The sequence below is a fragment of the Zalophus californianus genome, chromosome 16 (genome assembly GCF_009762305.2).
Source record: "Zalophus californianus isolate mZalCal1 chromosome 16, mZalCal1.pri.v2, whole genome shotgun sequence".
Lineage (NCBI taxonomy): Eukaryota > Metazoa > Chordata > Mammalia > Carnivora > Otariidae > Zalophus > Zalophus californianus.
Window position 1 is genome coordinate 16,977,512 of NC_045610.1, and position 15,739 is coordinate 16,993,250.

Sequence of the window (15,739 nt, forward strand, 5' to 3'; positions counted from 1 at the left end):
TTTTTAAGTAGACTTCACGCTCCTTGTGGAGCCTAATGCAGGGCTTGAACTCATGACCCTGAGATCAAGACCTGAGTTGAGATCAAGAGTCAGATGCTCAACCAACTGGCCACCAGGGGCCCCTTGGTTATAAATTTTTAAAGGGCCACATTAGGAGCAACTGAGGTTGAGAGATTTATTAATAATAGTGACTCCTCCCTGTTTTATTGAGAAATAATATTACTCACCTGTTCTAAGCCACTTATTTTCTCTTCTTTTGTTTCAACATAGCCCCGCTTAAAAAAGGATGTGAGCGTCTCACTGACACTCAAGGGGGCATCTTCACCAACAAATGTCTCCAGAAGTTGCACAAACTGGAGCAGATTTAAGGAAACTCCAGTGAAAGCACTTCTACCTTTTACTTCCTTGTAAGACTGAATATTTCTGATAATTGAGTGTAGGTCTATTAAGCAGGAAACATACAACAACAGTAAAGTGAACAATTTCTTAAAGCTTAGAGAAAATATACAAGTACTTATTGTAATAAACATCTGCTTTTTTACTTTTTTTCCTGTCAGAAACCCACGCTCCCTTCATGAGGAAAACATCTCTTCCCCACTGTCAGCTTATATTTTTATTTTCATTTCACATGTACCAATAGTTCATTTTTATGGCTGAGTAATATTTGATTTATAAATATATCACAATTTTTTATTTATTCTCTTACTGATAGGTACCTGGAATGTTTCCAGAAAGTTCAAGCTATTATAAATATACCTGGTTTACATATTCTTATGTATGTTTTGCTGTTGTTGTTGTAAACACACTTTTAACTCTATTGGATAAATAACTGGGATTGGAATATCTGGATCATGGGTAAATATGTGTTTGGTTTTACAACACACAGATATTTTCTGAAGTAATTGTAACATTTTAAACTCCCACCAACAATCATGAAGAGTTCCAGTTTCTCCACAATCTTGCCAAGAGTCAGTGTTGTCAGTCTTTTTCATTTCAGCCATTCGGTTCATATGTAGTGGTTTCTCATTGTAATGTTAATCTTTTTTTCATGATGACTAATGACATTGCACACTTTTTCATGTGTTCATTGCTCATTCTTATGTGTTTGATTTGTGAAGCATCTATTAACATGTTCTGCTAATTTATATTATGTTGTTTATATTTTTATTTTTGAGTTGTTGAAGATCTTAATATTTTCTGGATAGCAGTCCTTTGTCAGATATAAATTTTGCAAATATTTCAAGTATTTTTTCCATATCTGTGGCTTATATATGCACTCCTTAAGGACATGTTTTAAGAAACAAAAGTTTTATTGATGAGATCTAATTTATCATCTTATTCTTTTATGTTAATTTTTTTATGTTTCAAGTTTTTATTTAAATTCCAGTTAGTTAACATACAGTGTGATATTAGTTTCAGGTGTACAATATAATGATTCAGTACTTCCATACATCACCCTGTGCTCATCACAACAAGTGCGCTCTTTAATCCCCATCACCTGCTTAACCCATTCCCCCCACCCCCCCATCTCTGCCCTGGTAACCATCAGTTTGTTCTCTATAATTATAGAGTCTATTTCTCTCTCTCTCTGTCTTATTTTTTCTCCTCTGCTTGTTTCTTGAATTCCACATATGAATGAAATCATATGATATTTGTCTTTCTCTGACTTTTTCACTTAGTGTAATATACTCTAGCTCCATTCACTTTGTTGCAAAGGACAAGATTTCATTCTTTTTTTATGACTGAGTAATATTCCATTATATATACTTTATATATTATATGTAATATATATTACATCTTCTTTTCTTTTTTAAAAAAAGATCTTATTTATTTATTTGAGAGAGAGAGAGAGAGAGAAAACTCAAGTGGGGGAGGGGCAGAGGGAGAGGCAGAGAGACAAACACACTCCCCGCTGAGCGTGGAGCCAGATGCGGGGCTCTATCTCAGGACACTTAACCTACTAAGCCACCCAGGCACCCCTACACTACATCTTCCTTATCCATTCATCAATCGATGGACAGTTGGGCTCTTTCCATAATTTGGCTATTGTTGCTAATGCTGCTATAAACATTGGGGTGCATGTATCCCTTTGAATTATTATTTTTGTATCCTTTGGGTAAATACCTGGTAGTGTAATTGCTGGGTTGTAGGGTAGCTCTATTTTTAATTTTTTGAGGAACCTCCATACTGTTCTCCACAGTGGCTGCACCAGTTTGCATTCCCACCAACAGTGTAAGAGGGTTCCCTTCTGTATCCTCGCCAACACCTGTTGTTTCCTGTGTTGCTAATTGTAGCCATTCTGACAGGTGTGAGGTGATATCTCATTGTAGTTTTGATTTGTATTTCCCTCATGAGGAGTGATGTTGAGCATCTTTTCCTGTGTCTGTTGGCCATCTGTATGTCTTCTTTGGAAAAATGTCTATTCATGTCTTCTGCCCATTTCTTAACTGGATTATTTGTTTTTTGGGTATTGAGTTCAGTAAGTTCTTTATAGATTTAGATGAATCAGGTGGTGCTGAGCATCCCCCACCTTTGCTACAAGACAATGTGATATAGGTCTGGCCAATGATTCCCATATGACAGCAATGTGATCCACTATATGCCAATGAGAATGAGCCCCAGAACTTTTTGGGGAACTACTGGGGAAGAATCACTCTTTTAGCATTCTGATTCCTGAACATAGGCTATAGGCTTAGCAATACTCTGACGGACATCTCTATCACAACATGGAGAAAACAACCTAAAACTGAAAGTTACACAGAGAGGAACAGGGCTGAGAGGCAGAGACAGTGTCTCATTGCTGTTATTGAGCCCTTGGATTCATTTGTGCCTGAAGCCAGCTGTGGTCTGGATTTGACAGTTAAATAAATCTATAAATACTACAGCAACCTCTCCCCCAAAGAGTCTTGACTAATATATTTATCTTGAATCTCAGTCTTATAATATGAAGCATATTTCATAAAATATCAGCCCAGTGACATGTTTGATTTATTCTCCGATTCAATCATTCCTGCCCTCATGCCTTCCATATGAGATTTGACATGACCTAAAAATAATCACCCATGCAGTTTTTTAAAATGGTAAAGCAAAACTGAAATAAAGAAGTAAGACTAGGGGTGCCTGGGTGGCTCAGTTGGTTAAGCGTCTGCCTTTGGCTCAGGTCATGATCCCAGGATCCTGGGATCAAGCCTGCATCCGGCTCCCTGCTCAGCGGGGAGCCTGCTTCTCCCTCTCTCTCTGCCTGCCACTCTGCCTACTTGTGTTCTCTCTCTCTGTTAAGTAAATAAATCAAATCTTAAAAAAAAAAAAGAAAAGAAAGAAGTAAGACCAGGAGAGGAAGAACACGAACTAGCAGGCCACAGGAGCTTGACCGATGCCATGCATTTTTACCAAAATATTTTGAGGATAGAAAGTTTGTTATTTGACCCAGGCTTAAATGAGAAAAAAATCTGCAGAGAGGAAGAAAATAATCTTAATATAATTAGTTCTACTACTTGTTGGTGGAAGATAAAATGATAAAATAGCACTGCAGTAAAATATGAGTACTTGTTGGAACAATCATTGTTAAATACATGGTTTATCTGAGAGCTAAAAGCTACTCTTTGCTCTCTCTGTTAAATCAGTCTTACTTTATAAGTCTTTAAAAACAAGACAGATTTCAAACCTGTCTCACATGTTGAGTTATGGAACTACCAGGGAGAGGAATCGCTGGATTGATTTCTATTGAGTTCTAATATCTGATATCTCATTCCCTTTGTATACCTGGATCATAGCTTCAAAGCGGTTGTAGGGCCATGTAATGGTAAAAACAAATTGTATACTAATGCATATGTTTTAAAGCAGAAAAGCATCCCTCAATAGCACATGGCTACATGTACACTACCACCAAAACCATTCATCTTGTCTATGTTTAGATCCATCAGCTCAGGGACAAAATAATGCAAGGATCACCCTGCCATTGTGTCTTGGCTAAGTTCAGTTTTTATCATGGGGTACCATAGTAAATTAAATTCATCAATTGGACTGCCATCTAGTCTTCCTAGTTTGGTGGCTAACATGTACCTGTGAACCTGGAGTTACCGAGGAGTAAGTTTGCTTGTTCCTCATCTTCACATTTGATACAATTCATCTTCCAGTTACAAGTCAAAAGTTCACCTACAAAATACACATTCCATAACACAGACAATTTAATTTCACTTTCATAATGTTTTTGTTCTAGAGTATAAATGAAAGGAGGATTAAATGAGTCACCTGACCATGACTTTCCTTCTATTTCTTGGGACTTTTCACAGGATGGATCTTTCTGACTTTTCTTTTTTGTAGTTTCTAAAAGGTGCAAAAGAAAGTGGCTATAATGAACTGGAATTTAAATAAAAACTTGAAAGAAAAAAAAGAAAATGCCTATAAATTGGACTTTATATATTCTATGATATATTCCTAAGTTAATGAATGAGAAAAATGCCTTGCATATAGAACACCAAAAACGTTCTATCAGGTTATTTCCCATCTATGTTGTGTCACATTCAACCACAATGATATCACTTAATAACTTTAGTTTTTGAGAGCAGCTCTATGACAAAAGATATTTGTTGTACCCAAATTTGGCCACTCAATCTGAGGGCTACATTTCCTAGCCTCTGTCACAGCTAGATGTCACTAAATGCCTAAATTCTGACCAATGTGATGTGTGGGCAAGTGATGTAATGCCTACCTCTTCTTTTTTCTCCTAACCTTTCGGTCAGAATATGGACACGGTAGTGAGCCATCCAGGACTATGTGGTTAGAGGAGACACAAGATAGAACTTGAGCCACTGCTGAGTTCATGGGACTGAGCTGTCATATAAGTTTTAACTTATATCAAAAGGAAAGAAACCCCTATGTTGTTTAGACATTGCTATTTTGTTTTGCTTTTGTTTATGTTTTTTTTAAGACACTGTCATTTTGGATCACTGTTACACTTAACAAAATTAAGTCCTTACTAATAACATCTGATTGAATAGTAACTTCACAATTTTCCTAGCTGCATCCCTACTATGTAAGGAGAGCCAAAAATTAATAACCCGATTTTATGGAGAACCAAACATAATGCTGAAAAAATGTGATATTTCAATTTAGTTACTGATAATGTAGAATCTAGAACACAGGTTACTCATGTTTTAGGAGTTTTGAATAAGGATTTTCTTTGGGACTGTGAGACTTTAAAATTAAAGAGCAGAACTTTAAAAATATGCCTAACTGAGGTCTTAAGTGGTATTGAGACTGGCTTTCTAAGAAGTTCGAATCTTTCAACAAAAGGGCATACATTGGCATAGGCAATTCAGAGGAAAAGTCTGCAGAATAAATATTTGTCATGCAGAGTGTTTTCTGTCTTAAATATAACTTTCAGAAACTCTTCTAGAACACCTATCTTATATAACTGAAAAATGCAAGATCCAGTTTATAGTTGAAATAAAAGACATTTTAAAAAGTGGCTTCTAATATTAGACACCACCACATTTAAAATGAAAAGGCTTCTAGGGCCCCTGGGTGGCTCAGTCGGTTAATCGGCCAACTCTTGTTTTTGGCTCAGGTCATGATCTCAGGGTCTTGGGACTGGGCCCCGCATTGGGCTCTGTGCTCAGCACAGAGTCTGCTTGTCTGTTCCTCTGCTCCTCTTCCCGCTTTCTCTCTCTCTCAAATAAATAAATAAAATCTTAAAAAACAAAACAAAACAAAAAAAAACGAAAGGGCTTCTACTGCCTTTTCAGGAGTCCAGTGAAATTTTCTATGTGTCATATTATCAGATTGCTTCCTTGTGAATGGGCTTCCCATGCAAAAGGAATTCTAGGTAAATTGACAATAGAAACATTCTGGTTTGTATTTAATTGATTGTTCAAGGCCTAGACACATGTTGCATAGCAAAATATCCAAGGTTTGAATGATCTGGTATGCCAGAAAAGATCCTAATTGGAATGAGTATTTTCTGAAAAGACTTAAACAATCACTCCACAAACATGAAGCTGATGTCATAGGTGAACTGCGTTACTACCTGAAAGATGATCTTTTCTTCTTGATGTCGGGACTTCCTCTTGCAGTTCAGGACTCACAAATAGTTCCTCTTCATATATTTGCTCCTGAGTCTTCTCTTCCCGTGGGGAGATTTCAGTGTACTCATAGGAAGTAGCCTCCCTAGATATTTTACTTTCTCTGAAGATACTACCTCTTTCTGATTGTAAAGTTGAATCCTGTTGTTTTTCTGGAATTATCTCTCTGGATGGTTCTTGTTCTGCAGTTGACCCTTTGTGTGATCCTTGTTCTGCAGTTGACCCTTTGTGTGATCCTTGTTCTGCAACTGACCTTCTGTGTGATCCTTGTTCTGCAACTGACCTTCTGTGTGATCCTTGTTCTGCTATTGACCCTTTGTGTGATCCTTGTTCTGCTACTGACTCTCCATGTGATCCTTGTTCTGCAACTGACCTTCTGTGTGATCCTTGTTCTGCTATTGACCCTTTGTGTGATCCTTGTTCTGCTACTGACTCTCTGTGTGATCCTTGTTCTGCAACTGGCCTTCTGTGTGGTCCTTGTTCTGCTACTGACTCTCTGTGTGATCCTCGTTTTGCAATTGGCCCTTTGTGTGCGCTTCCTGTTACTGACTCTCTGTGTGATCCTTGTTCTGCTGTTGACCCATTATGTTGTCCTTGTGCTGATATTGATTCTCTGTAGAGTCCTTGTTCTGTAGTTGATTCCATGTTGACTCCTTGTTCTGAAGATGACACTCTTTGTGGTAGCCCTTGTTCTATGACTGAGTCACCACGTGGTCTTTGTTCTATTATTAACTCTCTACTTGATCCTTGTTCTGGAGTTGACCCTGTGTGAGTTTCTTGTTCTGTTACTGATTCTCTGTATAGTTCTTTTTCTCCAGTTGACTCTCCGTCTTGTTCTTGTTCTTCAGTTGAAATTCTGTTTGGTTCTTGTTCTGAAGTCATCTCTCTCTGCTCTTCTGGCAGTGTGGATTCATTATGTTCATCATGTTTATGTTGATCTTCTGGAGTTTCTAACAATTTGCTTTGGGTTTTGCTAGCATGTTTTTCAGAAAGTAATGCATTCATCTCTAAGAGCACTTTGTCAAAGTCTTCATAAATATGTTTCTGATTATCCATGTCTCCCCAGAACTCAGGCAAGTCTATCTCTTCAAATTCAATGAATGGCCCTAGTGCAGAAAAAAAAATATTTCCCTAAACAATTGATGTTATAATGAAGAATCAGAGCTAGTAAATTAACGCAATGCAGTATTGATCACAGCAATTTAACATAGGCCTATTGCTTTAAATAAATAACAGTTACCTTTACCTACAACACAATAAAAGCAAAAAAGTTATTCAAGGAAACATAAAAGATGTTCACTACCGTACATTAGAAATTACCCCTTCCTAATAGGTGTGGTTTTGGAAATGAGCATGATTCTTCCTTTTCTACTTGGGGAGTTGCTTAGACTGCCAAGACAATAGAATTTATCCTCTATTTCTGGTCCTCCAACAACAAGCATAGCATAGGGATGAGGAAGAGAACACATGTCTTCTACCTCAAATACCTTTTAAATATCTACAGTATCAAAATAAAAGCAAATCTCTATCATTCACTGGGCTATGTTTTCCTAATATTCATTTTCTCCCCCTTCCTTATGCTCTCCCTTTCTTTCTTCTTCATTCCTCAATTCTTTTCCTCCACAACTTATGTGAACACCTGGTTCAGAATTCTAGGGAAAGATTGGATGGCATTCACCAGAATCCCACTCAAACAATAAAACAACAACAATAACAAAACAACTCTGGTGTCCAGGACTACTCTGTATCACCCATAGATTTTTAAGTATCCAACTATTTTCACACAGAACTAAATTATTGACATTCTTTGGGAAACCCATCCATTCAAAGGCTTTCTTTTTAAAAAATAAAAATGGGGCATTCTGGTGGCTCAGTTGGTTAAACATCCGGCTCTTGATTTCAGCTCAGTTCATGATCTCAGGGTTATGAGATCAAGTGCCACATCAGGCTCTGTGCTGGGTGTGGAGCCGGCTTAAGATTCTCTCTCTCCTTCTCCCTCCCCCCCCCCCGCCTTTCTCCCTCTCAAAAAAACCCCCATAATCATCCGTTTTGGTAGTAATATAAAAAAGATATTTTACTGTATAATTTCAGTAAAGGTGGACAAGTAAAAATGCTTGGGAGAAGGAAACATTTTTCTTAGAAATTTTAGAATTCTAAGTTGGACATTAAAACTGGAATTACCAGTTTTAGAATTACCAACTTAATTTCCAAAACATTCAGATTGCCACTCAAGCACCTCTTCATTTGAATGAACTTAAAATTGAGTTCTAACTTGACAACTTTTAGTACTGGACTACAGTTAAAAATACATCTAGTTGTACCACTCTGGAAAACAGTATGGAGGTTCCTCAAAAAGTTGAAAATAGAGCTACCATACGATCCAGCAATTGCACTACTGGGTATTTACCACAAAGATACAAATGTAGGGATCCGAAGGGGTATGTGCACCCCGATGTTTATACCAGCAATGTCCACAATAGCCAAACTGTGGAAAGAGCCAAGATGTCCATCGACAGATGAATAGATAAAGAAGATGTGGTATATATACACAATGGAATATTATGCAGCCATCAAAAGGAATGAGATCTTGCCATTTGCAACGACGTGGATGGAACTGGAGGGTGTTATGCTGAGTGAAATAAGTCAATCAGAGAAAGACATGTATCATATGACCTCACTGATATGAGGAATTCTTAATCTGAGGAAACAAACTGAGGGTTGCTGGAGTGGGGTGGGAGGGATGGGGTGGGTGGGTGACAGACTTTGGGGAGGATATGTGCTATGGTGAGCGCTGTGAATTGTGCAAGACTGTTGAATCACAGATCTGTACCTCTGAAACAAATAATGCAATATATGTTAAGAAAAAAAAAAGAAGAAGATAGCAGGAGGAGAAGAATGAGGGGGGGAAATCGGAGGGGGAGACAAACCATGAGAGATGATAGACTCTGAAAAACAAACTGAGGGTTCTAGAGAGGAGCGGGGTGGGGGGATGGGTTAGCCTGGTGATGGGTATTAAAGAGGGCATGTTCTGCGTGGAGCACTGGGAGTTATGCACAAACAATGAATCATGGAACACTACATCAAAAACTAATGATGTAATGTATGGTGATTAACATAATAAAAAATTTAAAGGGAAAAAATACATCTAGTGGTGATGAAGAGTGAATTTTGTGGGGAATGAACAGTTAGATTAGCTATCATGATCTAAGGGAGATATCATGTGAAGGGATTCCATGGGAATACAATGACTTTTATCATATGAGTATATTATGTCATTCTAGCTTGAGCATTCTTCCTCTGAATGGCACTTACACTGTCTTGGGTTTCGCAGCAAACTTCTAAGCATTTTTGAACTTTGGTCATAGAATGTTTCCAGCAAGGCCAATGTCCTCTGCCGATCCAAAAACCCTATCTAAGCAGAAAGTTTGCCATTAGTTGATACAGGAGATTTGAGATTTTTATGTAAATGAATATGGTTTATTGAAGCTTTTATCATCACCACCACTACCATCATTATGTAAATAAAAGCTGCAGAGTCAAAATCATGAAAGCTGTGTCTTGTCTTTAGGCTTATACTCTACTTCCCCATGCTGTGACAAGTCAAAATACCTTGCACTTAATAGATGCTTAATAATAGTCAGTGACTTAATAGTTACTTACCTTGCACTTAATAGATGCTTAGTTAAGTTACTGACTTAGTAATAGTTACTGGCTAAATCCAATGTATAATGCTCAGTTTTTATCTAATTAGACCTGAGTATGGCACTTGAAACGCTTAACCACTCCCTACTTGTTCTTTTTTGCATCAGTTTTGAGAAACAATTTACAGAAAAATAGAGAAAATGATAAAACTAACACTTGTGTTCCCAACACCCATAAATGATTGTTGTTAATATTTTGTGTATGTACTGGGCGCCTGGGTGGCTCAGTTGGTTAAGCGACTGCCTTCGGCTCAGGTCATGATCCTGGAGTCCTGGGATCGAGTCCCGCATCGGGCTCCCTGCTCAGCGGGGAGTCTGCTTCTCCCTCTGACCCTCTTCCCTCTCGTGCTCTCTGTCTCTCATTCTCTCTCTCTCAAATAAATAAATAAAAAAAATATTTTGTGTATGTACTTTAAAAACATATAATTGATATCATAGTACATATGTACTTCTTAAAATTGCTTTTATTTACTCAACATTGAGATGAATTCATATATGTAAAGAAATACATTTTATTCCTTTTAGCTGCTGTATGGTATTCTATAATATGAAAACACTGTAATTAAAAAAAATTTTTTTAGATTTATTTATTTATTTGAGGGGGTAGGGGCAAAGGGAGAGGGAGAGAGAATCCTCAAGCAGACTTCCCGCCCAGTGTGGAGCATAGTCCTAGGACCCTGAGATCATGACCTCAAACAAGAGTTGGCCGCTTAACCAACTGAGCCACCCAGGTGCCCCAAAAACACTGTAATTTTTTTAAAAGTCCCTTTATTGATGGGCATTTAGATTATTTCCAGTATTTAGATACCAAAATAATGCTGCAGTGGATATGCTTATACACATTCCTTGCATACATGTATAAATATTTCCTTAGGGTAATAATTAAAAGTGTTAATTAATGGATTGTACACTATGAGCATTTTTTTTATTATGTTCAGTTAGCCAGCATACAGTATATCATTTAAGGTTTTATTTATTTATCAGAGAGAGAGAGCACAAGCAGGGGGAGCATCAGGCAGAGGGAGAAGCAGGCTCCCTGCTGAGCAAGGAGCCCGATATGGGGCTTGATCCCAGGACCCTGGGGTCATGACCTGAGCAAAGGCAGATGCCTAACCGACTGAGCCACTCAGGCATCCCTACTATGAGTATTTTCAGCTTTAGTAGTTATTGCCAAATTGCTCCAAAAATACCTATACCAATTTACTTCTCACTATTATTGAATGAGAACATCATTTCTCCATATCCATGCCAATACTTGATATTATTAGAGTTCATGATTTTTCCCAATCTGACGGGTTGAAAATGGTATCTAGTTATTTTAATTTGCATTTCCCTGATTATTAGTGAGATTAAATATATTTTCATATGTTTACTATGTATTTGTGTTTCCTCATCTATGGGAGGCTTTTTTATGTCCTTTTCCTTTCTTCAGTTGTGAAGAGTTGTCCCTTTCTTATTAATTTGTAAAGTTTTGATAATGATCATTCTGTTATCTATATAGGAAATACAATTTCCCAGTTTAATCTCTTATTTTTTTAAAAGATTTTATTTATTTATTTGACAGAGAGAGACATAGCGAGAGAGGGAACACAAGCAGGGGGAGTGAGAGAGGGAGAAGCCGGCTTCCCGCTGAGCAGGGAGCCCGATGCGGGGCTCGATCCCAGGACCCTGGGATCATGACCTGAGCCGAAGACAGACGCTTAACCGACTGAGCCACCAAGGTGCCCCAAATCTCTTATTTTTTAATTTAACTTTTGGTGAGTTTAGCTGTATCAATGTTTTTAATTTTGAGGTAGCCAAATGTATCGATTATTTCTTGTATGGTTTGTGCTTATTGAGGTATTCTTTAAGAAATATTACCTATACCAAGGTCAAAAGTCATGCTCTATATGTGCTTCTAAAACTTTTATAATTTTGTTTTCTACATCCAGGTCTTTGATTAGATAGAATTTATTTTTGCTCATTATTGAGGCTCAAACCTAATTTTAATTTTTTCCCAATTGTCCTAACTTAGCATTTATTGATTAGTCTCTTCTCACCGAATTATTTGCTACCTATGCTATGCACTAAGTTCTCACATACTCATAAATCTGATGCCAGGCCCAATATTCTGTTAATATAGCTTTATTTTTAAAAAATCAGGGAAATTGGGGTGCCTGGGTGGCTCAGTTGGTTAAGCGCCTGACTCTTGATTTCTGCTCAGGTCATGATCTCAGGGTCATGGGATCGAGCCCCATGACCAGCTCCATGCTGAGTGGATTCTCTCCCTCTCTCTCTGCTCATGATTTCTCTCTCTGTCTAAATAAATAAATAAAATATTTTTAAAAAAACACAGGGAAATCCTCCCGAACTTGTTCTTCTTTTTATAACTGTTTTTGCTATATTTGGACCTTCATTTCCATAGAGTTTTTAAAAAGGAAATCTTTTTAAAAATACAGCATACATTCAGAAAAGTATACAGACAATAAGCAAATGGTTTTTATCACAGTATAATCACACGCAGGAGCTGTTTTTCAAAGGAGAAAAAAAAAACATTAGTAGAAGGCATAATTTTGCTCCATAACTCAAGGAACCTATACTGTAATTCTTCTATGACAACTTGCCATAACATTCCAATTTGCCCCAGACACTTCAAATACTGTAGGGTCATCTAGGTGATAAGGTATAAGGTAAAGAAGAGTTTTTGTGCTGCAGCCTACAAAGTCTACAAAACCTTTTCTTGCTCTGGGACTTACTCTCGCAGCTGATAGCTCAATAAATGTAGAAGAGCAGCAGCAGCACATGAGAGTAAAGGTTGTTCCTAGGATATAAAAAGGTCTGGGTGCCTGGGTGGCTCAGTTGGTTAAGCGACTGCCTTCAGCTCAGGTCATGATCCTGGAGTCCCAGGATCGAGTCCCACGTCGGGCTCCCTGCTCAGTGGGGAGTCTGCTTCTCCCTCTGACCCTCCCCCATCTCATGCTCTCTCTCTATCTCATTCTCTCAAATAAATAAAATCTTTAAAAAAAAAAAGGAATGTAAAAAGGTCCAATGAGCATTGTGCCTCTTTCTTTGTGGCAGGTGGCACATTTGTCTCGTATTTGAGATATTCTGTCATGCTTCAGACTACCAGACTGCTAAAACTTTTACCAAGGTAGTAAACCCTGATTTTACATGGTTTTTATCTTTTACCCTCTGACACATATGGGTGGTACCAAGGCATCTAATGCTTCTTCATGCTCAGCAGGTCCAATCGCCATGATGGAAATCATCAAGGTAGTAGATCTGATATTCTGTGAGATGTCTGCATACTAGATTATAATAGAAAGAAGGAGGGCTGTCTTACTTCTATGGTGAGGCATAAAAGTATAGTGCTGACAGGTGAAGTCAAACTTCTGTTCATCCTTGTAAACTGCTCTGGAGAAAATAGTATTTGACAATCCAATAGTTGTGAGTGAGGGGGCTGTATCAGTTTGGTTCAATAAAGATTCTACATGGTGAAGAACAACTGCAAATGGAGTCATAGTAACCTACAAACATTCTTTAAGATCTCTCTTCTGCATAGGCAAAAGAGGAGAATCAGACAAGAATGTGATAATGTTACTTCTTCTGAATCCTTCACATCATATATTTTAATGTCTAATTTCTGTGGAATTGTTTTGGGTTTGTTTGTTTGTTTATTTTTACCATTCTGGCAGGCAGAGAAAGTTCAGGAATTTCTATTTGGTCCTTCCTACCATGATAGCCTTCAGCCTCCAATTTGTGAGAATCCTGCCAGTTGCTGAAGATGTCTATTCCAATTATACATTCAGGAACCAGAAATAAAAATAGCTAAAGATACAGATTAATTGGGAAACCAAAATAGCATTTATCACCTGATAGCCATAAACTCTAATTTTAATCAGTGGTCCACTGGAGCATTTTGAGATTCTAGGGATTAGTATTAACTTGGAGTCAGTGTCTGGTAATCTCAGAAAGTCTGGGATATTTCCCTCTTTCCAATGTTTTCCACCCTAGTAAATGGCTATAGGTCTTTTGAGGAACACTTGGAGTAAGATCTACTGTATATGCTTGAGGCAGTCTTGAGGATTCTTCCTCAAGAGAGCCAGGCTCCTATTCTAAATCAAAGAATTCTGGGTGTGTAAATTGTCTGGAAACTGGATAAGAAGTCAAGATTCTCCATTGAGGTGTCTCAACTCATGTTTCTGGCCCCATAGTTAGAGCTTTTCTGTAAATAACTTTAGTGATAATTTGGTAGACATCCTATGTATTTAACCTCTAAGGAAACCGTTATCACCACAGAAAATCCATGTGGGTCAAAATTTTCAGATAGCCACTCTAGTTCTTGCTGTTCATTGTGGTAATTCCAATTATACATTCAGTAAGTAGGTAAATAACCATAGTGTGAGTCCTAGACAAAATGAGCCCATTATATTATGGATTTTGATCTTGGGCATTGAGTCAAAATACCATTTATCTATGATATCTATAAGCACAGACTTTGACCAGTAGACCTTGTCTCTGACAGTTAAACACTGTCTTCTATCACTCTGGAATCCCATAATTTCAATGGCAGTGTCTACTATCATCATCTTCAGCCTACAGAGGACAGCTACCAAACAGCTTTTTAGAGACACTAATGCTCCCCTCATTAATGCATTTCTCAAGAAAGTGTCATCTGGGCCTTCTGGGAGGATATGGTAAAGGTTCATAATAGGCAGGCTACATAAGAGAAGTCAACTTTAGGAAACTTAGCCTTTGGATTTCTTCCTCTATAGTATGCCAAGAAGATTTTGGCATCTCAATCTCATTGAATGTAGGCCATATTTGGGTGAAGGTTTCAATTTACCTACCATGGAAACTGTTAAAACCATTCCCATATACTCAAAATATTACTGCTAAGTAAATCTTCTAAGTACAACAATATTGACAAGTTTGAGCCAACCCAAACTTATATTCATCCTTCTTAGTCTAAAAGTTTTATAAACAGGGGCTTCTGGGTGGCTCAGTCATTAAGTGTCTGCCTTCGGCTCAAGTCATGATCACAGGGTCCTGGAATTGAGCCCTGCATCGGGCTCCTGTGGAGCCTGCTTCTCCCTCTCACACTCCCCCTGCTTGAGTTCCCTCTCTCATTGTGTTTCTCTCTGTCAAATAAATAAATAAAATCTTTTAAAATAATAAAAGTTTTATAAATAATCCCCACACATATCCTCCAGGTTTTTGCTGCTATGAATGAGCAAAAACTTGCTATTCTTTTGGAGTACCAACAATAACTTCTCAGTACAGTTTGACTGTCCTGATGGGACATGCTGAGATCTGACCCCAGTTTTGGGTCTAAAGGCAATGAATGTTGTACAGGTGGACCTTAAGGAAAATAGACATACCCCTGCAAACTAATTGCCTTAAGTGAAGTTATCATAGGGACTCTAAGGAAAGAAAAGCTAATATTCTCAAGTAGGAGAGAAGGGATTGCTTCTGCTGCCAAGGGAGGCTTAGAGAGATTTGTAGCTCAAGTCTTAGCTTCCATCCAAATGTAAACATTCCAAGTCTTAAGGTCCCTCTATTTTCCAAGAGGCATGGTAATATTTCATTCCTTTTAATGGTTGAGTAATATTCCATTCTCTCTCTATATATATACCACCTCCTCTTTATCCATTCATCTATCAGTGGATACTTGGGTTGCTTCCATAATTTGGCTGTTGCAAATAATGCTGCTATAAACATACGGGCTGTGAAACTGAGCACTGCATTGGGCTCCAGGCTCAGTGTGGAATCTGCTTGAAACTCTCCCTTTCCCCATAACTTTCTCCCCGCTTGTGCTCTCTCTCTAAAATAAATAAATAAAATCTTTTAAAAAAATGAAAAGGAAGCGATAGACTTAGCCTTACTAAATCACGTATATGTTCTAGTGAATTCAACTTTTATTTTTAAAGATTCCTTAGGATTGGTGCACCTGGGTGGCCCAGTCATTTAAGCATT

At 37.9% G+C, this 15,739-nt stretch overlaps 1 protein-coding gene across 2 annotated transcripts in view; it reads right to left on the reverse strand.

The window, feature by feature from the left end:
- Positions 1–15,739, reverse strand: part of EFCAB5 (EF-hand calcium binding domain 5) — a 184,872-nt gene that overhangs the window by 52,450 nt on the left and 116,683 nt on the right. For both annotated transcript variants that reach the window (XM_027624634.1, XM_027624633.1), the window contains 5 exons: positions 9,396–9,495; positions 6,029–7,189; positions 4,252–4,326; positions 4,063–4,155; positions 228–442 (listed from right to left, as the gene is read on the reverse strand). In XM_027624634.1, coding sequence (XP_027480435.1) covers positions 228–442; positions 4,063–4,155; positions 4,252–4,326; positions 6,029–7,189; positions 9,396–9,495 — 1,644 coding nt within the window. The remainder of the gene's footprint in view (positions 1–227; positions 443–4,062; positions 4,156–4,251; positions 4,327–6,028; positions 7,190–9,395; positions 9,496–15,739) is intronic.